The sequence below is a fragment of the Bison bison genome, unplaced genomic scaffold (genome assembly GCF_000754665.1).
Source record: "Bison bison bison isolate TAMUID 2011002044 unplaced genomic scaffold, Bison_UMD1.0 scf7180017864197, whole genome shotgun sequence".
Classification (NCBI taxonomy): Eukaryota; Metazoa; Chordata; class Mammalia; order Artiodactyla; family Bovidae; genus Bison; species Bison bison.
The window spans coordinates 1,755,889-1,780,835 of record NW_011494769.1 but is presented as its reverse complement, the minus strand read 5'-3'; the positions used below and the strand labels follow the sequence as shown (position 1 = coordinate 1,780,835).

The window sequence follows — 24,947 nt, the reverse complement described above, 5'->3', positions numbered from 1 at the left end:
GAGTTTCAGCTTTAGCATCATTCCTTCCAATGAACACCCAGGACTGATCTCCTTTAGAATGGACTGGTTGAATCTCCTTGCAGTCCAAGGAACTCTCAAGAGTCTTCTCCAACACCACAGTTCAAAAGCATCAATTCGTCGGCACTCAGCTTTCTTCATAGTCCAAATCTCACATCCATACATGACTACTGGAAAAACCATAGCCTTGACTAGACGGACCTTTGTTGGCAAAGTAATGTCTCTACTTTTGAATATGCTATCTAGGTTGGTCATAACTTTCTTTCCAAGGAGTAAGTGTCCTTTGATTTCATGGCTGCAGTCACCATCTGCAGTGATTTTGGAGCCCAGAAAAATAAAGTCTGACACTGTTTCCACTGTTTCCCCATCTATTTCCCATGAAGTGATGGGACCAGATGCCACATATATAGTGATCTACAAATTATTCTTAATGGAAATCAACCCTGAATATTCACTGGAAGGACTGATGTTAAAGCTGAAGCTTCAATACTTTGGCCACCTAATGCAAAAAACCAACAAACTGGAAAAGACTCATGCTGGGACCTACTGAAGGTAGGAGAAGGGGAGACAGAGGATGAGATGGATGGCATCACCGACTCAAAGCACATGAGTTTGAGGACACTCTGAGAGACAGTGACGGACAGGGAAGCCTGGTGTGCTGCAGTGCATGGGGTCGCAAAGAGTTGGACATAACTTACTGACTGAACAACAAATTATAACAAATAAAGCTTCATGTCCTAGGGAAATTCAGTTTATTTTCATTGCTTTTGACTTACTTTTAGAAAAGATGACAAGTTGAACATGATTTCCCCTCTGGTATGTAAGACCTTTTACTATACTTATTTATTATTTGCCATTTGATTTTGGAACTGCAGTTATTCGAATCATTAAGAAGTAACACTTCCGTGATTGATTCTCTGAGTTCCAGCCTCTGAACCTTTTGATCAGATTGTGATAAAATGCCTGAGAATATAGCAGTAGCTGACATATATATAGTGCCAGGCTCTGTGCTTAGCTCTCCACCTATATTATATCATTCAGTCCTGGGTTCCTATTGGCTGCCACAATTCTTCTAAAGCAAAATGAACTCAACAGAAGAAATAGACCTGTAGGCAGGTGGAGAAGGGGACAACAGAGGATGAAATGGTTGGATGGCACCACTGACTCAATGGGTATGAGTTTGAGCAGGCTCCAGGACAGGGAAGCCGGGCATGCTGCAGTTCATGGGGTTGCAAGGAGTTGGACACGACTTAGTAACTGAACAAAAACAACAATTATTTGGAAGAATGAAGAGATCATTCCAGAGTTGTACATTATCTGCAAAATCACATATTATATAATATGTATTCTGGACAATAACTCCCAGAAGGCAATATAGGTGTTAGGTTCTTCCAACATGAAGACAATAACTAAGTAATTCAAAGAGAAGTCATCTGATAGCAATTGCAATCAATCACTGATGAAAACCTCAATGATAGTTGTCAAGAATCCAAAGAGGAAGTGGTGGCTGAGCCAACAATTACACAAAGCAATTTATCATGAAAACACTATTATGCAAGAATGTAGAGTTCAATACTGATTCCATAAAATACTGAACTACTTGTCATTGCAATTCTTTCCTAAGTACAAATGAAACTTCTGTTGTTATTGCTGGTTGGGGTGGGAGGTGGGGGAGAGGGGGTTGGCGCCTAGAATGGAGTCTCTATTAGGACTCCAGGAATGGGAGTTGCTGGCATTAAACTATGGTGGACAAGTCTGCTATTTTCATGTTTTTCTCATTTAGATGGTAAGAGAAAATGCTTATTTCTGGTTAGCTACCAGGGTCTTGGAACATAGAAAAAAGAAATTATTTTCCAAGTTATTACAATGGCACAATACCAATACTAGGATTAAGATCACACTGACCTTGAGTAAGTTCCTGAAATTCTCAGGCTCAGTCTCCTTACCTGGAAAGTTAGGGATAATAAAATCAGCCTCAAAAGACTGCTGCATTAAACGAAGCACTGTTTTAACTGTTGGAAGTCATGATGCATTCTGGAGATCAATCAAGATGGTGGAGTGAAAGGACATGGAATTCATCTCCTGATAAGAACATGTCAAAAATACATATACCTGTGGAGCAATTCTTACTGAAAACTAACTGGAAACTGGGAGAAGGACTATGTGCAAACAACCAAGGCTGAAAGAAAGGTACACGTGTAGTTGGGTAGTAAGTAAAGAAAAGTGACTGGGTAGGGAACCTGTACCTAGGGGATGCAGAGGGAAGTGGGAGGTTTCACAGGTGGACACCCACCCTGAAAGGGAATGGGTCAAGCCACAGACTGGATGCCCCACTCCTAGGGTCCTACTAGGGGAGAGGAGTCCCTTGGGCTCACTGGAGGACTTCTGGGATAACAGGAGCTTGGCACTGGATCTGGGGCAGCCACAACTGGGAATACTCAACTGTGAGATGCAGAGGCAACCTAGTCCCAGGGCAGAGCCCACTGTTGGTGCCTACTTGAGCAGTGAATCAGCAGCAGTCCGTATCTTTGACGGCGGACACTCTACCACAGCTCACTCCCCGACAACACACACTGAGAATCTGCTGTGGGCTCCAGTCTCCGGGCACTGTGGCTCCACGACAGGGTGCCAGAGACTAAGGTCAGTGACTGGCTGTGAGGGAAAAGGGGACTTGGACCCAAGACTGTGTCGAGTGGAGGGAGGGAAACAATTTAGGGCATCTACACAAGAACAGGGATTCCCCGGTGGTGCAGTGGTAAAGAATCCTGCCAAAGCAAGAGATATGAGTTTGATCCCTGGGTTGGGAGGATCCCCTGGAAAAGGAAATGGCCACCCACTTCAATATTCTTGCCTGAGACAGAGACCTGGTGGTCTACACTTCATGGGGTCACAAAAGAGTTGGACACGACTTAGCAACTAAAAAACAACACCAGCACAGCATCAGAAACAGCTGGGACCTCTGCAGCTGACATGGGCTTAGAGCCTGCACGAGCCCCCCTTGCTTCAGCACTGCCCCTCTCTGAGGCAAGGGTCTCCAGGCAGGGATGGGACACACTTAAAAGGGACAGAGACAGTGTGAGCCTGAACCTCAGGACTTCTGCTCCAGCAGCGTGGGATCCAACCCTGTCCCTAAAAGGGCAGTGAGGGTCACTGAGCAGAGGGGTGTCCTGCCCCATACCTGGTTCCAGCTCTAGCCCCTCCATCTCCAGCCACACCCTCTACCAAGGTAAGAGCTAACAGCACCCCCCAAGGAAAGACAAACTTGTGTCCGTGTCAAATCCAACTCTCCCACTGAAGGCATCGGACACATGCAGTCTGTATAGGGATGCTCCCACATAAGATGTGTGTAACGGTTTCACCTAAATACACAGAGGCAGAGAAAGTAAAATGAAAATGCAGAGGAATGGCTCTCAAAGGAAAGAGCAAGAAAGAAACCCCTGTAAAACAAAACAGTGAAATAGAAATAAATAATTTACCAGAAAATGAGTTCAAAGCACCAGTAGTAAAAATGTTAGCTGGATTAGGGAAAGAATAGATGTACAATGTGAAGATTTTAACAAGAAAGAGGGAAGCTTACCTATCCTACTGTACTGCTAAGAGTCTGTTATTGAATTTTTATAATTTTGCCAGTCTTGAATGTGAAAAAATGGAATTTCAAGGTAATTAATTTTGCATTCCTCTCCTTTTGAAAGTGTTATTTTTCATATGTTAAAAAAAGCAGTTTCTGTTCATATTATTTGTCTTTCTTTTTAATGGGTGCTGGTTATTTTTCTTCAATGTCTAGAAGCTCTTATATAGAAGGTAGATTGAGCTCTCACCTATGCTAAGAGTTGCAAATTTGGGGTTATGATGGATTTATTTTTATTATATTAAGAAAGTATGTGCTAGTTAATTATTATTGAGCTTTTAAATGAAGAATGGATGTTGAGTTCTGTCACCTGCATTTTTTTATCACCTAAAAGAGATAACCCTGAATATTCATTGGAAGGACTGATGCTGAAGCTGAAGCTCCGATACTTTGGCCACCTGATGCAAAAAGCCAATTCATTGGAAAAGACTCTAATGTTGGGAAAGATTGAGGTCAGGAGAAGGGGGAGACAGAGGATGAGACGGTTGGATGGCATCACCGACTCAATGGACATGAGTTTGAGCAAACTCTGGGAGATGGTGAAGGACAGGGAAGCCGAGTGTGCTGCAGTTCATGCATTCACAAAGAGTCAGACAAGACTTACTGACTGAACAACAACAACAAAGAGATAACCACATGAGTTTTCTTGTTAGAGCTATTAATTGATGAATTGTATTAACTCACTATATTAGCAAGATGAGACTTCCCCATATAGTCTCATCTTTACATTCTGGGAATAAATTTCATTTGGTCATAAGATGTGCTGTTTTATTTAGAAGTTTTAAACTATCAGTTTTCTTTTTCTTGGGGGGGCAATATTTTTCAGGTATTTATATCAGTAAAAAGAATTTAGACTTTTTTTTTTGCAAAACTTTTCATTGGAGAGAAAGGGGGAAAAATTTACTGAAAAGAGAATTTATTGGATGCTTAGCCAAAAAAGAAAATTAAATATTGAGGAAATATTGAGTAAATATTTGAGTAAATACTTGAGTAAATTAAATATTTAAAGGGGGTTGAGTGGAAGGGAGAAGAGAGGAGGAAGAAGAGGCAGAGAGTGGGTAGGGAGACGACAGAGAGGAGGGAGAAGAAGAAATACAGAAACTGTTGGGGCATGAGGAAAATACATGCTCTAGACAGAAATTTCTGGAAAAAAAAATGGATTCAAATTAATCCTGTCAGATAAGAGTCTACTTGATAAACCTCTGATAAGGTTTTCTCCACCTTCCAAGGATTACTGCTCTGTTACTTCAGTGAGCTGGAAATCACAAGACTGTCTTAATTCTTGGCTATCTAATGTTCTCTGGAGTCACCCCCACGGGTGCTTTTTTGAGTAGTGATGTATACAAGAACTCATTTTGGCCCATGTAGAGTATGTGTTTCCCCTGCCACAGTCCTTCCTTCTGGAAGTTCTGTAAAGAATATAAGAATTATATCCTTTCACAGGTCTGACGGTCCAGATCAGTGACCTGTCCTGATCTCTGTAACCTTAAAGTCTGAATATAGTGGCTCAGATGGTTTTCTTTCTATATTCTGGGGGCTGAAGTGAAGAGATTACCTAATAACCTGCTCTTATTCCACAGTTTCCAGAGGTTCAATTTCAGCCTTTATCAATCTACTCTAAGTATTTATGAAAAAAATGGATATCTGCAACATAGAAAGATGCTTTGATATCCAGGAGACCTAACCACAGGTGTGTGATGTAGAACAAAAACGCATCTTACCAGATCCTGGCACAATTTACCAACACTAAAAGGACTTAAACAGGAAACCCATGTAGGGGGAAAAAAGTCTGCAGGCACTTTACAAGACACAGGTTTCTTTGTTCATTAATTAAAAAAATAATTATTAACACCTATTATCGGCCAGGCTAAGCCTATATTATATTGAGACAAGAAAATGAACAGAACCAGACAGACATAGTTTCAGCTATCACTGTGTCTGCAACTTAATAGATAAACCTTTTTGCTTTCAATGCTTAAAATCAGAATTATTGTTATTTTTTTTTAACTTGGTAAACTTATCTACTTAGTTTTTATTAGAACACAGTTTCTTGACATTAAGTGTATCTTTAATCTCAGATGGTCAAAGAACCTCAGAAGATAGTTGGATAAATTAAGACTAGCACAGTTCATTCAGATTCACTTTAAGATTCCACTCATGGATGCCAAGTAAAACTAATGGAGAATGAGATAAGGCCAAGTGTGGGAGAGTGTTGGTATTAGCACCAGGTTAGATTCCAGCCCTCCCTGCCAAAGCTATAAATACAAATGACCAATTTAACAGCATGAAAAGACCACCCTAAAGATCTATACCTGAGATCTAATCAGTTGTTCTGCGCCTTCTTTCAATTACAGGATCCCTGCCACGTTTATGGGGACTTTTAATACAAGCATCACATTTTTGAAGGCCATATCATTATGACCATGTTTGATCTGCGGGTGGGAAAACATGAGCTCAAATAACGCCTGCACAAGGTCACTCTGAACGGAGCTGTAAACTGGAACCAATAAGAGCCTACTGTGGAAAAGCAAAGCGAAGACAGGGAAAGGGCTCAGATTGTGGAGGATGCAACTCTGAAAAGGGGTGCCATTAAAAGTACTTTCGATTCTGGGTGGAAAGCGAGATTAGTTAAGCACACGCTTTGTCAAACAACACTATTTAAGGGCATTTGGAGAAGGGAAGGATGATAAAAGAAAGAAGGACAAGCACATCATCTCCACTTGAGTGTGGCAACAGGATATGATTTACAAAAGAAAATTAAACCATCCTGAGGGCAAAAAGAAACGAACTGCAGCTCATATGAAAATTAGCCTAACCATGAACCAACCGAGTCACAATGCATGCGTGTGACTCCTCAGGTGTAAAGAATGTAATTGCTTAAGGCTTTAGGAGAGATGAATCTCTAATAGAAAACTGGCTTTCCAGCCAGAAATACTCAAATACTACAGAAGTATAGAAGTATGTTTTCTCAATTATGATTATTATATTATACCTTGTACTCAGATATTCTGATACTCCAGGAATTTTTCATTCTCCATCCTTTCTTGGGGGATATCTCCTTCATTCCTATGATTTAAACTGCCATCCTCTGAAGTCTCACCCAATGCTCTCCTCTGAGCCCATATTCTATTTGTGTCTCAAATTTATGTCAAGTCAACGTGTCCAAACTTTATGCCACCGTATTCTACCTCAAGTGAGACTTCCAGATCAGTATCCAGCCAGTTATTCAAGCAAGAAAAAGGAGAGTCATTGTTTCCCCTCTGTGTTTGTACTTCTCATAGGTTATCCAGTTTTGTAACTTCTAAAAGCTTTATCAATATGTTTCTTCCTTTCTTATTTCTACTGTGGTTGCTTTTGCTCAAGTTCTTACAAAATTGCTCAAGTTCTTACCATCATTTGGCTGCACAGCTACAGAAGAGCTTGATAGACTGACTTCCAATTATTTACTATCCCAACTCTTCTTTATATTGCTCTTAATTGCAATGTATTTCTTTAAAAAAATTTTTTTTTCTTTTTTTTGGCCATGGTGCACAGCTTGTAGGATCTTAGTTTCCCAACCAGGGATTGAACTGCACACTGCACTTTCATCAGGGAGAGTGTGAAGTCCTGACCACTGGACCACCAGGGAATTCTCTATAATGCATTTCTTAACAACAAAAAGCAAAATGATTCCAACACACCAACATCACAACAAACAAGCCCAATAGAACATGTCACTCCCACACACATAATTTTTCAAAGGGCTCTCACTTGCCCATAAGACAAAGTTCATATTTTTAAGCAAGTCACTGAGATTCTCCTCTCCTTTGGGGTCTTGAGTTTTTGCCATATGCCCTGTGATACAATCACACCAAGTCTTCTGCCATTGCCCAAACAGCATGTCTTTCATCCTGAGATCTGCAGTGTTTTCCTTTGCCTGGAACACCCTTCATAATTTGTCTGCAGAGAATTTCTAATCTTTAATTTCCTCATCTGTACAACAGGGTGATAATAGTGTTTACTTCAGAGGGTTGTCATGAAGACTAAGTAAAATGACCTACTCCCCACAGTGCCCGGCCTACAGAAGCAATCACCAAATATTAGCTATCACTGTCATTGCTGTCACTGTCATCACTGTTATCTTTGTTTGGTTTTGTTTTTCAAATCTCAACAAAAATATCTCCTTCGCTCAGTCTCCCCTCACTTATCTGGAACATTAATCATTCCTTCTCTCTGATCTGATATGCCTAACTATGGTACCTAACAGAAGCAGAAGATATTAAGACGACGTGGCAAGAATACACAGAAGAACTGTACAAAAAAGATCTTCACAACCCAGATAATCATGATGGTGTGATCACTCACCTAAAGCCAGACATCCTGGAACGTGAAGTCAAGTGGGCCTGTGGAAGCATCACTACGAACAAAGCTAGTGGAGGTGATGGAATTCCAGTTGAGCTATTTCAAATCCTAAAAGATAATGCTGTAAAAGTGCTACGCTCAATATGTCAGCAAATTTGGAAAACTCAGCAGTGGCCACAGGACTGGAAAAGGTCAGTTTTCATTCCAATCCCAAAGAAAGGCAATGCCGAAGAATGTTCAAACTACTGCACAATTGCACTCATCTCACATGCTAAGAATCGGACACGACTGAGCGACTTCACTTTCACTTTTCACTTTCATGCATTGGAGAAGGAAATGGCAACCCACTCCAGTGTTCTTGCCTGGAGAATCCCAGGGACGGGGGGGTCTGGTGGGCTGCCATCTCTGGGGTCGCACAGAGTCGGACACGACTGAAGTGACTTAGCAGCAGCAGCAGCACACGCTAGAAAAGTGAAAGTGAAAGTGAAGTGGCTCAGTCGTGTCCAACTCTTTGTAACCCCATGGACTGTAGCTTACCAGGCTCCTTAGTCCATGGAATTTTCCAGGCAAGAGTACTGGAGTGGGTTGCCATTTCCTTCTGCAGGGCATCTTCCCAACCTAGGGATTGAACCCGGGTCTCCCACACTGCAGGCAGATGCTTTACCGTCTGAGCCACCAGGGAAGCACATAAAGGTTGTCAACCCCTGTCTTATTTGTTTGTTTGGGCCGCACCACGCAGCATGCAGAACTTCCCTGCCCAGGGATTGAACCCATGCCCCCTACATTGGAAGAGTGGAGTCTTTACCACTGGACCACCACAGAAGTCCTGTGAACACGCTAGTAAAGTCATGCTCAAAATTCTCCAAGCCAGGCTTCAGCAATATGTGAACCATGAACTTCCAGATGTTCAGGCTGGTTTTAGAAAAGGCAGAGGAACCAGAGATCAAATTGCCAACATCTGCTGGATCATGGAAAAAGCAAGAGAGTTCCAAAAAAACATCTGTTTCTGCTTTATTGACTATGCCAAAGCCTTTGACTGTGTGGATCACAATAAACTGTGGGAAATTCTTCAAGAGATGGGAATACCAGACGACCTGACCTGCCTCTTGAGAAACCTGTATGCAGGTCAGGAAGCAAGAGTTAGAACTGGACATGGAACAACAGACTGGTTCCAAATAGGAAAAGGAGTACATCAAGGCTGTATATTGTCACCCTGCCTATTTAACTTATATGCAGAGTACATCATGAGAAACGTTGGGCTAGAAGAAGCACAAGCTGGAATCAAGACTGCCGGGAGAAATATCAATAACCTCAGATATGCAGATGACACCACCCTTATGGCAGAAAGTGAAGAAGAACTAAAGAGCCTCTTGATGAAAGTGAAAGAGGAGAATCAAAAAGTTGGCTTAAAGCTCAACATTCAGAAAACTAAGATAATGGCATCCGGTCCCATTACTTCATGGGAAATAGATGGGGAAACAGTGGAAACAGTGTCAGACTTTATTTTTCTGGGCTCCAAAATCACTGCAGATGGTGACTGCAGCCATGAAATTAAAAGACCCTTACTCTTTGGAAGCAAAGTTATGACCAACCTAGATAGCATATTAAAAAGCAGAGACATTACTTTGTCAACAAAAGTCTATATAATCAAGGCTATGGTTTTTCCAGTAGTAATATGGATGTGAGAGTTAAACTGTGAAGAAGGCTGAGCACTGAAGAATTGATGCTTTTGAACTGTGGTGTTGGAGAAGACTCTTGACAGTCCCTTGGACTGCAAGGAGATCCAACCAGTCCATCCTAAAGGAGATCAGTCTTGGGTGTTCATTGGAGGGACTGATGTTGAAGCTGAAACTCCAATACTTTAACCACCTGATGCAAAGAGCTGATTCATTTCAAAGGACCCTGATGCTGGGAAAGATTGAGGGCAGGAGGAGAAGGGGATGACAGAGAATGAGATGATTGGATGCCATCACTGACTCAATGGACATGGGTTTGGGTAGATTGCGGGAGTTGGTGATGGACAGAGAGGCCTGGCATGCTGCGGTTCATGGGGTTTCAAGGAGTTGGACATGACTGAGTGACTTAACTGAACTATAGTACCATATTACATCAATTTCAAAATTGATGGAATTTTCATATTTCAGCATCTTTGATACTGGGGTACATCTTGGAATCTATGACAAGTCCTGGCTTAACTGGCAGCAATTTTTGTTTCTTTGGCCACCTGATGTGAAGAACTGACTCACTGAAAATATCCTGATGCTGAGAAAGATTGAAGGCAGGAGAAGGGGATGACAGAGGATGAGATTGTTGGATTGGCATCACTGACTCAATGGACATGAGTTTGAGTAAGCTCTGGGAGTTGGTGATGGAAAGGGAAGCCTGGTGTGTTGTTGTCCATGGGACAGCAAAGAGTTGGACACGACTGAGTGACTGAACTGAGTAGCACTTGGAATAATGTTGCTACTTATATTGAGTAGCATAGTAGATGACACCTAAACTTGTGATAACTGCCATAAAAACATGATTATCCAGGGTGGATAATGCATATTTATAGTAGACAGGAAATCCCACATTTTCTGTGAATCAATGAACCATCTCCAGAAGAAAGGGACTGCTATGTGGAACTCTACAGTAGCCAAGAGCTATTTCATTTGTATATACTGCAATATAGCAAGGACCCACCCCCTGAACCACAGACAGGCAGCCTGATGAAGCAGCAAGCTATCACCTCCTTCAGTTAAGCACTCACATCTGAGAGCCAAATAGCCAGATCCAGAGAATGAGTGGGGAGAGGCGAGTTTGTGATACTGGGTCCCAATAACCCAGATTCAATAAGCTCAGAGGGTAAAACAATTACGTGGAGAAGAGAATGAAGGAATATGGTGGGAAAGGCCAAGGGATCATGCTTCTAGACAGCTTGTCCAACTGAGTGCAAAGCAAGCCACAGACATAATTTTAAATGGTCTAGTATCCATGCTTTAAAACAAAAACAAGTCAATTAAGATTAATAATATATTTTATTAGTTTAACCCAACATAGGAAAAAAATGCTATTTACCATGAAACCAATATAAAAAAGAAGAAATATTTTGGGGGACTGTCTTCAAAATCTGATGTATGATTGATTCCTATGGCACATCTAAGTTTGGATCAGCCACATTTCAATTGCTCAGCAGCTGCACGTGGCCAGCGCCTACCATCCTGGGCAACACAAATCTAGACTGCTTTTTTGACCAACTCAGTTAAGTAATGAGTCAACAGTAACAGGTATTTCAACAGCGGCTCTATTTCACCACATGATATTGGGAATGTTTAAGGTTTATTTTTATATTTTAAAATTCTTTTTAGAATAGTAATTTTCCTTCAAATTCTTTTCGTGTCTCATTTTGGCTGACTTTGTTTTAGCCATAATTTGAGGTTATTCCTATGTCCTTCCCAACTGCCCTTCATTCTGCTGGATAAAGAAGAGGTGACTTCTTTATTCAATTATAGACCTTTCCCTAGTGAGTCGATCCCTGGGAGAGGGACAAGGGGTCTATGGTTCATCTTAGGGTTGTCAGCTTCTGTCACAATGCCTAACACATAGTGGGCTCTGAAGAAATATTTTTGAAGACGCATTAAAAGATAAACCAAGGTTGACAACAGCGGTTCTCAACCTGGGCTGCACGCTGGGATTACGTGGGGAGTTAAAAAAAAAAGAGTCCTGACGCCTGGTCTCGCCCCCAGAGATCCTGGAAGTAGGTCTGGAATTTGGCTTGGGTGTTGAAATTTTAAAAATCTCCCCCAGGCAATCCTAGTATGCAGCCAGGGTTGAGAACCGCTGCTCTAGGGCTTTCTTAGGACAGCTTACTCTGGCCACATCCTTGCTTTCTTGACACAAGGTTCAGTTTGCCTCAGCTCCATTCCTACTCTCAGAACAGATCATAGTTTCTTAAGAAACCTTGTAGAGAAGAAATTAGGACAGAATTCCCAAGAGTGATTTGCAAATCCTTTCCAAGGCATTGAAGAAGATTTTCAGTGTTCTAAATCTATTCATATTTATATTTTTCCAACCAAAGGAATAAAATTCACAATGTAAGTGTTTTAAAATGCTGCTGCTGCTGCTGCTAAGTTGCTTCAGTCGTGTCCAACTCTGTGCAACCCCACAGATGGCAGCCCTCCAGGCTCCCCCATTCCTGGGATTCTCCAGGCAAGAACACTGGAGCAGGTTGCCATTTCCTTCTCCAGTGCATGAGAGTGAAAAGTCAAAGTGAAGTCGCTCAGTCGTGTCCGACTCTTAGCGACCCCATGGACTGCAGCCTACCAGGCTCCTCCGTTGATGGGATTTGCCAGGCAAGAGTACTGGAGTGGGGTGCCATTGCCTTCTCTGTTTAAATGCTAGCTAATTTGAAAACATCATAAGGCCATTATAGCATACAGACTGATAATATCCAGGCATCCTCACTGCAGAATTTTTTAGATATAAAAGAACAGCAATTAAAAATAGAAATGGACAGCCAAGACATGGAAGCAACCTTAATGTCCACTGACAGACAAAAGAATAAAGATGTGGTGAGTGTGTGTGTGTGTGTGTGTGTGTGTGTGTGTATACTGTGCTTAGTCACTCAGTCATGTCCAGCTCTTTGTGACCCCATGGACTGTAGCCTGCCAGGCTCCTCTGTCCTCAGTGATTTTCCAGGCAAGAATACTTGAGTGGGTTGCCTGCCATGCCCTCCTCCAGGGGATCTTCCCAACCACCCAGGTCTCCCACATTGCAGGCAGATTCTTTACCAACTGAGCTACTCAGGAAGCTTACATATACACATATATACACATACATATACACACCATGGAATATTACTCAGCTATAAAAAAGTGAAAAATCCCATCTGCAGCAACATGGATGGACTTGGAGATTATTATACTAAGTGAAATAAGACAGGTTAAGACAAATATCAAATGTTATCACTTATATGTGGAATCTAAAAAAATGATACAAATGAACATATTTCCAAAACAGAAAGAGATTCACAGACAAAGAAAATAAAGTTATGGTTACCAAAGGAAAAAGGAAGGGCAGAGAGAGGGATAAATTAGTAGTTTGGGCTTAACATATACACTCTGCTGCTGCTAAGTTGCTTCAGTCGTGTCCGAGTCTGTGCGACCCCACAGATGGCAGCCCACCAGGCTCCCCTGTTCCTGGGATTCTCCAGGCAAGAACACTGGAGCGGGTTGCCATTTCTTTCTCCAATGCATGAAAGTGAAAAGTGAAAGCGAAGTCACTCAGTTGTGTCCGATTCTCAGTGACCCCATGGACTGCAGCGTACCAGGCTCTTCCATGTCTACTATATACAAAATAGATAATAAGGACCTACTACATAGCACAGGAAACCTTACTGAATCTTTTATATTAGACTATAAGGGAAAAGAATCTGAAAAAGAATATAAATATTTATATATATATATATATACACACACACATACATACATACATTCCACCTGAAACTAACACAATACTGTAAATCATCTAGACTTCAATAAAAGAATTAAAAAAAAATCCAGAAATGGGGGAAAAAGGAATGAAATTTAAGCACACATGACCTCATTTCAAGTTTCCTATACATATGTCAAAAGTAGAAATTATTAATTTGAGGTCAGCAAAAGGAAATATTGTGTGCTCTTCTTTAGGCCATTTAGGCTATACATGAAATAAACATAAAGCAATGTATCATAGCAAATGAAACAACTACCAAAGGATTAATTTCCAAAATATACAAGCAGCTCATATAACTCAATGCCAGAAAAACAAACAACCCAATCAAAAAGTGGGAAAAAAGACCTAAACAGACATTTCTCCAAAGAAGACATACAGATGGCTAACAAACACATGAAAAGATGCTCAACATCACTCATTATTAGAGAAATGCAAATCAAAACCACAATTAGATATGACCTTACACAGATCAGAATAGCCATCATGAAAAAGTCTACAAACAATAAAAGCTGGACAGGGTGTGAAGAAAAGGGAACGCTCTTGCACTGTTGGTGGGGAATGCAAATGGATACACCCACTATGGAAGATGGTAGAGATTCCTTAAAAAACTAGGAATAAAACCACCATATGACCCAGCAATCCCACTCCTAGGCATATACCCTGAGGAAACCAAAATTGAAAGAGACACATGTGTCCCATTGTTCTTTGCAGCACTATTTACCATAGCTAGAGCATGGAAGCAACCTAGATGTCCATCAACAGATGAATGGATAAAGTTGTGGTACATATACACAATGGAATACTACTGAGCCATAAAAAGGAACACATTTGAAAACCTATTATACAGAGTGAAGTGAGTCAGAAAGAGAAAGATAAATATTGTATTCTAACACATATATACAGAATCTAGAAAAATGGTACTAAAGAATTTATTTACAGGGCAACAGCGGAAAAACAGACATAGAGAATAGTCTTATGGACATGGCGAGAGGGGAGGAGAGGGTGAGATGTATGGAAAGAGTAACATGGAAACTTACATGACCATATGTAAAATAGATAGCCAACCGGAATTTGCTGTATGGCTCAGGAAATTCAAGCATGGGCTCTGTATCAATCTAGAGGACTGAGATGGGGCGGGAGATGAGAGGGAGGTTCAAAAGGGAGAGGATATATGTATACCTATGTCTGATTCATGTTGAGGTTTGACAGAAAACAAAATTCTGTAAAGCAATTATACTTCAATTAAAAAAATAAATTAAAAAAAAGCAATGCATCTACTTTATAAATCACATATAAAATCTAATTTTAGCCATATAACTCATAAATGTTGGTATTACTGTCCTCAAAATGATACCGTGGCCTGGTGCCAGGACTCCCAACATATTTGAGGTTCAGCTGTGGCCAAGAGAGAACTCTGACTTCTGCTTCAACACAAATGAGACCTCATCCAGGAGGAGGGAGCAATGAACTCTGTACCAAGGGGCCAGTTGGAATGAAGTTTCTCTGACTCATGGACTGAGAATTTCCCTGCCAGTTCCCAAGGTGGTTTGGCCATACTTGATGGATTTACTCTGCTTAAAGGTCTTTTGTTGATAGTTTGGTATCATGTGGCCTTATTAATAAATAGAAATAGCATGCTAATAAACCACTAAAGGTTCCTACATGCATTTCCCCTGGCTTTTGAGCAAAGACAAAAGCCCCCTCTTACTACCGCACACTTTTTTTTGTTTATTTAGATATAATTGATGTAAAACATTAGCTTCAGGTGTACAACATAATGATTACACACACACACACACACACACATAAATAGTGAAATGATCATCACAGTAAGTCTAGTTAACATCAGTCCATGTAGAGCTACAAATTTTGTGTGTGCGATGAGAACGCTTTAAGATCTACTCTCTTAGCAACTTTCAAATACACAGTACAGTATTATTAACTACAGTCACCATCCTGTACATTACATTCCCCATGAGTTATTTCTTTTACAACTGAAAATTGCACCCCACACTTATTTTTGTTTCACATCATAAGTTGGATTTGAGAAACCAGAATAGGAAATATCCAAAAGGCATTAAACTTTCATACTCACTAGCAGGGCTCAACAAAAGTTCCCCAGTCCTGCCAAAACCATGGAGGAAGGAACATAATTCGGTACGATTTTTAAGTCAGTACTGGGTCTCATGTATATCACTTCCATCTGCTAACCCCTGAGGGCCGATGGGTGCCAAGTGATTGGATATGTGACATTCACCTGGCCCCAATTTTCCTTTCTGAAAAGGAATGGAAAATACAATACCAGTTTCCAAGTTGCTACGCTCATAAAACCAGAAAGATAATCACCACCCGCCTACACGACTGCATAAGCCTTGCATGGCCGTCACTTGTCAGTTCACAGGTATGGAGAATCCTCGGGGGAACCATCAAGAGACAAAGAGAAAGCTTTCCCTCGCGAAGTTTATAGAGACAGGAGTAATGTTAAAGGATTTAAACTATTACAGCACATTTGAAAGGTGATATAAAGGTTACAGGACAACTTCATCTACACTGCGCACAGATCCACCATGGGAAGATGGTCTATGGGATCCTTGGTGCTGCCGGGGCTCAGGCAGGATGTGCAGAGTGGTGGGGCTCAGAGAAGACGGGGGACAGGAGGACGTTTCAGAATGCCACATCTCCTACCTTTCTGGAAGAACTCTTCAAGGCTGTCCTTGAACGGCTGCAGATACTCCTTTGGAGACTCCTTACACACGACTGCCATCTGCTTCTCACTTGCTGTGAAGAGAAGGCGGCAGTCAGACTTCCTCAAGAACACAGATCTGCTGAACCCATGCTCTGTGCTCTGCATTAAGTGTGGAATCCTTACCCATCACTATTTATCCAAATTACAGGGCAAGAAGCAAAACCAAAAAACAAAAATAATTACTCATTCTATACCTTTCTTCAGGAACAGGGAAATGCATCACCTTCAACGTTTTTTAATTTTTTTAAAGAAACGCAGCAAAACTTCCGACTTTGCACAGGTGAAAAACTCTGCTTTTTGGTCTCTCGAAAAGAGAGGCAAAAGCAATGTAAGGACTAGTCCTAGCAAATTAAGAGCCCAGATCCTCTTCAGATTCATAGTCCAAAAGCTTAAAATAGATGTTGCAAAAATTCCGAGGTCTTGAACCACCACACAGCATGAGAAGCCAGGTTAGGGAGGATCAAACCTCTCTTCACTTTTGTTCACCTACCCTTCGCATTAATATTTTACTAAATCATGTGAAACCATTTTAAATATGATTTACTACAGACAGGATATCCAGAATTTACCATATGTTGTTTTTTGGTAATCAAGAGCCCTCAGATCAGATAGTTTTCATTTGGTGACATGGAAACTACAATTACCTGTAACAAACCTGTCACAAAAGGCAGTTAACCCAGACAAGGGGCATTTCCCTAAGTTTTGATATGTTTGTACAGTGGCAAAAATGCATTGGGTAGAAGAAAAGGCTTCATTTCTCCCAAGCTAGAGCTGAGTCATGATCACTTTTGTCTGTCGGTCACGGCCATTACTGGCGTGCCATTGTTCAAGAGAATATATTAAAGCACCAGATATTCACCATAAACACATCACCATAAATGGTTCAAAAAAACAGAGAAAGGTATACTCTTGGAGGAATTTACAGAAGCACAAAGGAAGGTATTTTGGAAGAGTACGGTTAGAAAGGATGCCTTTATGTCGGGAAATCTGTATTCAAGAACTTGGTGTTTCCAAAACCAGCATCCCAGAATGTTTACTATGAACATGTGAAGTAATCCAGAAGCACAACAGCCCTGAACAGAAAAGGCAAAAGAGGTCCTTCGAAATTAGTTACTTGACATTTTCTCTTACAATATTGCCACCTAGATTGCTGAAATCCTAGATGACTCTGGGAGACTATCAGATTGTACTGCAGATGAAAGCATGATGGCAGGGAATTCTGTCAAGTTCAGCATCAGCTGCAACCTCAGAATCACCTCCAGGGATTCCCTCCTGGGATCATGAGGCTGATCACAGGACACGAGGCCCTAAATGCAGGCTCTTCCCACTGACATAGTTATTTTTCAAAAGTTTTTAATAGAGTTTATTTTGAATATCTATGATGAAGTATTCTGATAATCACTCTAGTGCTATCTAGGAAAACTTTGTCTGCTGGGATGCAAAGGTTCATTTCTTTTTTTTTAAATGATCCCTCTTATCTGGAACAAATACCTTAAAACCAGTCCATCATTATTTCAAAACATTCCTCCCCCAACTCCTACACTTTTACCTTTATTTGTCAGTATGTCTGTCCTCTCCACAATACCTACTTAATAATTTTCTACTGTTGTATGATTTTCCTTTACCTCTTTGCTAGTTCTCTCCTATGAACCTAATACTCTACCAGTGTTTCTCAAATGTATGTTACATCAACATGTCCAAAATTTGTGGTGGTGGTTTAGTCGCTCAGTTGTGTCCAACTCTTGTGACCCCATGGACTATCGCCCACCAGGTTCCATAGGATTTTCCAGGCAAGAATACTAGAGTGGGTTGCCATTTCCTTCTCCAGGGGATGTTCCTGACCCAGGGGTCGAACCTGGGTTTCCTGCATTGCAGGCAGATTCTTTACCAACTGAGCTACCAGGGAAGTATGTCATTATATTTTATCCCAAGTGGGTCCTCTACATCAGTATCCAGCCAGTTATTAGCGCGAGAAAAAGGAGAGTTGTCCTTTTCTCCTCTGTTTTTGTATGTCTCATAGGTTACCTAGTCATGTAACTCCTAAAAGCTTTATCAGTACATGCATTCCTTTTTATATTTTTACTGTGACCAAAATGATAAGTACCTCCCCTCCCATCACTATTCTATTATCAAAATAATGACTTTGGGTTAGAGCTATCAGAGAGAGAGGGAAGAGGGATAGTGTATATAGAGCTGGAAGAGGTGAATGTATTGTTTTTATTCTATTCTTTTTTGTTTTAAGGGAGAGGAGATCAAAACTTAACTTTGAAACTTAAGTTTTTTGTGGTCTCTATGGATTAAAATGCAAGATCATCCACTGAAAATAAAAAGGCAAAGGGACAAAAAAAAAGATGAAACTAATGGATTCTTGTTGCTCATTCAAATGAATTCAAACTTCCAGGCTGAAATTTAAGGCCTTTTCCTTTTTCAGCTTTATATTTTCCCATATATTTGACTAATGAGACCAAAATTACACGTTTCCAAACTATATCAACCAGTATTGCCAGCTCCATGCCTCCACTCATGCAGTTCTTTGTCCACCCTGCTCTCACTCCCTACATACTTTCTAGTGCATTTGATAAAATCCTATTCATCCTAATAAAGTTTTTCTGAGATGCCACCACTACCATAAAACCCTTCCAATCCAAAGTTTTTGAATCTTTTGAACATCTATCTTCCAGAGAGCATTTATGTTTTACCTTATATTATATTTGTCTATTTATATTAATCCCTGCAAAATCACCATGCAGGTTTCATTTACTCATCCCCAAACTTGTCCAGAGACCTCCATGCATCTGGCCAAAGCATCAAGATTCTTATGTGTAGGAAAGTGGAAAAAAAAAATTTAGCAATTTTGACCCCGACTGAGTGAGCTCTCTAGGGACGTAATATGATCTCCTTGTCTCTACTTTTTCCTTCCTTCCTGGGGCTTCCCTGGTGACTCAGATGGTAAAGACTCTGCCTGCAATGCGGGAGAGCCAGGTTCAATCACTGGGTCATGAATATCCCCTAGAACAGTGAATGGCTACCCATTCCAGTATTCTTGCCTGGAGAATCCCATGGACAGAGGAGACTGGCAGGCTACAGTCCATGGAGTCGCAAAGAGTCAGATGTGACTAACACTTTCACTTTCCTCCCTAGGTACATCAACAGGTCCCAGTGAAACACTGTGACTGTCCCAAGCTGATGTGAAAGTGCTTAGTGTGAGAGTTGGACTGTGAAGAAGGCTGAGCGCCGAAGAATTGATGCTTTTGAACTGTGGTGTTGGAGAAGACTCTTGAGAGTCCCTTGGACTGCAAGGAGATCCAACCAGTTCATTCTGAAGGAGATCAGCCCTGGGATTTCTTTGGAAGCAATGATGCTAAAGGTGAAACTCCAGTACTTTGGCCACCTGATACGAAGAGTTGACTCATTGGAAAAGACTCTGATGCTGGGAGGGATTGGGGGCAGGAGGAGAAGGGGACGACAGAGGATGAGATGGCTGGATGGCATCACTGACTCAATGGACATGAGTGTGAGTGAACTCCGGGAGTTGGTGATGGACAGGGAGGCCTGGCGTGCTGCGATTCATGGGGTCGCAAAGAGTCAGACACGACTGAGCAACTGATCTGATCTGAAACATCTACCACTTCACGCTGGAAGGCACAGGAAAGTAGCAAAGATTATTCTCCTGATTGAATAGTTGTGACAGCAGACTAAGATGCAGGAGACTGATCAGACACGCTTTGGAAGAGTTCTACTTTCAAGAATTGACATTTTCCAATGAACTTTTATGATCACATAAACTTTTCTGATGATACCAAACTATGATTCTGAAGCCATATTTATTCTCACAATATAAATTGGGAGAGGGTTTCAAATTAAATGGTCTTCTATTGCATTCATATTCCAACAGTTTCATTTATAGAGAACTATGTTACATGAATACAAATAATATACAGTGAGGCAGGCCTGTATTTTGGTAAAAGGACATAACTGAAGCCAGGACAGTAATTTCTTCAAGGTTATTTCTTCCTAGGCAAAGCAAAGCCCAACGTAGAGCTTCTTTTCTCAATTACACAAACAAAACCTCTGTCTCTGTCTGAATTAAAAGGGTTGATCACTGTGGTTCTCCCTTTGTGCTGGCTGAGATGACAGAGCCCATGGTGTCCATCAAACTCCCCAGATTGGCCAGGTAGTGGTGTGGTAAAAGGCTGGTGCTTGGATCCACACCTACCTGAATGCATGTGGGTTGTGGCTTTTCTCATTTGCAAAACGGGGACCCCCTTACTCACAGGCACAATAGTCTTTCCCTTCTCCAGGGGATCTTCCTAATCCAGGGATCAAACCCAAGTATCCCGCACTGCAGGCAGATTCTTTACCAGCTAAGCCACAAGAGAAGCCCAAGAATACTGGAGTGAGTAGCCTATTCCATTTCCAGCAGATCTTCCTGACCCAGGAATCGAACCAGGGTCTCCTGCATTACAGGCAGATTCTTTACCCACTGAGCTATCAGGGAAGCCCTACAGGCAAGATACATGAATTAAATGAGCCAATGCATGTAAAGTGGTTTGCAGAATGCCTGGCACTATCAAGTGGCATCCAATATATTATCTGTCACTTTTATAACTTTGTAAAATTGGTTGGGAAACATGTCATATGCAGAACAGCAAGAGAGTCATGGCTGGAGATTATGAACTACAAATTCTACACACTCTATTTATGAAAATACACCTCAGTGCAAATCTCCTGTTTGGAACAAAGAGATAATGATTTTTGTTCCCTTGCTGATGATCTACCACCCACTATGAGAATTCAAGGAAGCAACTCCCGGGGGAAAGATGAAGCAAAATGTGAAGTAAGTGTCTGGGGCCTCCGAGCCTCATGGGTTTGAAATGAGAAACACTGAAACCAGTCCAAAGGACAGCAGCTTCCCTGCTGGGTCCCGAGGTCCTGTTTGCACCCCAACGGGCACAGCCTCCCACGTGGCCTGTTAGCATTAAACTTTTCCACACGATCAAAGCACAGGGCTGCCCTCTGACTGTCTGAGTGCAGTGCCATATTCGATGGCCAGGCAGCTGGCCGGCTCCCACTTATTAATTTGGCTTATCCAGGATGCATTCGAGCAGACAAACAGGAGACCTGAAGACTAATTAACACTGACACTGGAGACTGGCAGTGCATAAAGGAGACAGGTCCCTGACAAAGCCCCAGTGCCATTCATTGTCCAACCAGGAGACACTTACACAATGTTGCTGGACCACCAAGGCTGCCTCACATAGGGCTGTGCCGGGAGTTCCAACATCAGAAGCCAAAGTCACCCAGGATTCTTTCTCTCTCTCTCCTTCTTCTATTAAGTTTGACGAATTAAAGAATATATTAATTCCTGAAGTTAGTTACTAATAGATCATTGTGAGAGAGGAAATATTGAAAGCATTCTCTAAAATACTTGATAATATCCTATCCTATCCTTTCTCTGAGCTCCATGCTCAAAGAACTACCTCAGAGAATTGCTAAAGCAATACAAAGAACAGAGACAGTATGAAAAACTATTAATATATGCCAATAAAATGGGCAGCCAAGAAACAAATGGACACATTTTTAGAAATGTATAATCTCCCAAGGTTGAATATATATGTATATCTTATATAATAAAATTATTGATACTAAATTGAGATACTAACTAAAGGTTAAGTACTTATGAAGCATTTAAAATATAAAGTATAGCCAATACTTTATAATAACTATAAATGAAGTATAATATTTAAAAATTGTGGATCACTATGCTGTATACTCAAACCTTATATACTATTGTACATCAAATATACCTCGATTAAAAAAAACCTTAAAAAACAGGTTGGTTGTCAAATATTTTAGAGGAAGCAAAGATATAGCTTTGAATGTTTTGAGATTTCAAATATTAGACTGTTAAGTTTCTAAGTGGTTGTCTGTTTTTTTGTTTTTTAAACCTTTAAGAACAAGGAAGAAAGCTTATTGAGTCGCTTAAAAAGCATGGGTAGGTTAGAAGGATACAGAGGCAAGGGCGACATATAATTCATCAAAATCTGATACATTTTAATCATTTTAACAGATCAAATGTACACAGGCATTTCTAAGGAAAACAGGGTACAAATTTTTTTCTGTATGAGTGAAGGACCTATGGTCTTTGTAATGAAGTCAGAATACAGTTTCAGAGAAAAAGAAGGATGCGTCTAGGCTTTGCTTTTTAAATCTGGGATTCCCTCTTTTTCCCCTCTCTGTTTACCTAATTCCTACTCAACCTCTTCTTGGATCTGGGCCAGTTTTACTTGTTCTTCAGTTTTATAAGATCCTTAGCCTTTCTCTGAGCTCCATGCTTAAAGAACTAACTCAGAGAATTGCTAAAGCAACACAAAAACTGAGAGAGTATGAAAAACTAACATATGCCAATAAAGTGGACAACTGAGAAAAAATGCACAAATTTCTATAAATGTATAATCTCCCAAGATTGAACCAGGAAGACAGAAAATATGAACAGGCCAATTACCAGTAATGAAAGTAAATCAGTAATAAAAAGTAATTCCTGACAAATGAAAGTCCCAGACCAGACAGCTTCACAGACGAATTCTCCCAAACATTTAGAGAAGAGCTAACACCTATCCTTGTCTAACTATTAAAAAAAAAAGAAATGAAGAAAAAGGAATGTTTCTGAACTCATTCTATGAGGCCAGCATCATTCTGATATCAAAATCAGACAAAGACATAACACACATGCAAATTACAGGTCAAAACCACTGATGAATATAGATGAAAAAATCCTCAATAAAAAACAGCAAACTGAATTCAACAATACATCAAAAAATGTCTTATACAGACATCTAATGAATTTCTAAACACTAACAATGAACTCTCAGAAAGAGAAATTTAAGGAAACAACTGCATTTATAATCACATTGGAAAAAATAAAATATTTAAGAATAAACTTAACTAAGGAGGTAAAAGAACTATACTGGGATAAACTATAAAACATTGAAAAAAGAAATTGAAGACAACACAAACAGATGGGAAGATAGACTGTTCATGGACTGGAAGAATGAATGATGTTAAAAATGATCACACTACCCAAGGCAATATAAAAATTCAATGCAATCCTTATCAAAATACCAAGGGCATTTTTCACAGAACTAGAACAAATAATTAAAAAATGTGTATAGAAACAAAAATAGACTCCAAATAGCCAAATAATCTTGAGAGAAGAACAAAAAGCTGCAGGAATCATGCTGTCTAACTATACTACAGAGCTTCAGTAATCAAAATATTACTGTGCTGTCACATAAACAGATACATAGATCAATGGAACAGGACAGCTCAGAAATAAGCCCGTGAACTTACTGTCAGTTAATCTAAGACAAAGGAGGTAAGAATATACAATGGAGAAAGGACACTGTTTTCAAAAAGTAGTGCTGGGAAAACAAGACACCTACATGTAAAGAAATAAATTTGAATATTCTCTAACACCATATACAAAAATAAACTCAAAATGGATTAAAGACCTAAATATAAGACTGGAAACCATAAAACCCCTAAAAGAAAACATAGGCAGAACATTTCTTGACATAAATTGTAACTATATTATTTTTGGATCTGTCTCCTTAAAGCAAAGGCATTAAAAACAAAAATAAACAAATGGGACCTAATTAAACTTAAAAGCTTTTGCACAGCAAAGGAAAGCATCAACAAAACAAGAGGATAACCTAATACATGGGAGAAAATATTTGCAAATGATATGACTGATAGAGAGTTAATCTATCTATCTATCTATCTATCTATAGATACATATATAAACAACTCATACAACAACATCAAAACCCAAACAACTCAATTTTTAAAATGGGCCGAAGACCTGAACAGACACTTTTTCAAAAAGAAATACAGATGGCCAACAGGCATATGAAAAGATGCTCAATACTGTTAATCATCAGAGAAAATGCAATTAAATCCACAATGAGACATCCTCCTCACACTTGGCAGAATAGCTATTATCAAAGAGATCACAGATTATAAACGTTGGTGATGATGTGGGAAAAAGGGAACCCTCACATTGTTGGTGAGAATGTAAATCAGTGCTGCCACTATGGACAACAGTATAGAGGCTCCTCAAAAATCTGAAAATAGAACTACCATATGACCCAGCAATCCACGCCTGGGCATTTATCCAAAAAAACCCAAACACTAATTCCAAAAGATACATGCACCCCAATGTTCAAAGCAGCATTATTTATAATTGCCAAGATACGGAAGCACCCTAAGTGTCCATCAACAGATGAATGAAGATGTAGTATATATCACAGTGGTATACTACACGGCCATAAAAACACTAAAAGTTTGAAATCCTGCCATCTGCAACAATACGGATGGACTTGGCGAGGGTTATGCCAAGTGAAATAAGTTAGATGGAGAAAGAGAAATACTGTATGATATCATTTACACGTGGAATCTAAAAATATAAAACAATTTATTGAATATAACAAAAAAGAAACAGACTCACAGATATGGAGAAAAAATCAGTGGTTACCAGTGTGGAGAGGGACACAAGGGCTGGCAATATAGGAGTAGTGGATTAAGATGTAGAAACTGCTGCTGCTGCTAAGTCGCTTCAGTCGTGTCCGACTCTGTGCGACCCCAGAGACGGCAGCCCACCAGGCTCCCCCATCCCTGGGGTTCTCCAGGCAAGAACACTGGAGTGGGTTGCCATTTCCTTCTCCAGTGCATGAAAGTGAA

At 40.4% G+C, this 24,947-nt stretch overlaps 1 protein-coding gene across 1 annotated transcript in view; it reads right to left on the bottom strand.

Moving 5' to 3' along the window:
* The window catches only part of FMN1 (formin 1), a 340,200-nt gene that overhangs the window by 84,130 nt on the left and 231,123 nt on the right, over positions 1-24,947 (bottom strand). The window contains exon 15 of the mRNA XM_010844210.1: positions 16,148-16,240. Within this exon, the coding sequence (XP_010842512.1) occupies positions 16,148-16,240 (93 nt within the window). The remainder of the gene's footprint in view (positions 1-16,147; positions 16,241-24,947) is intronic.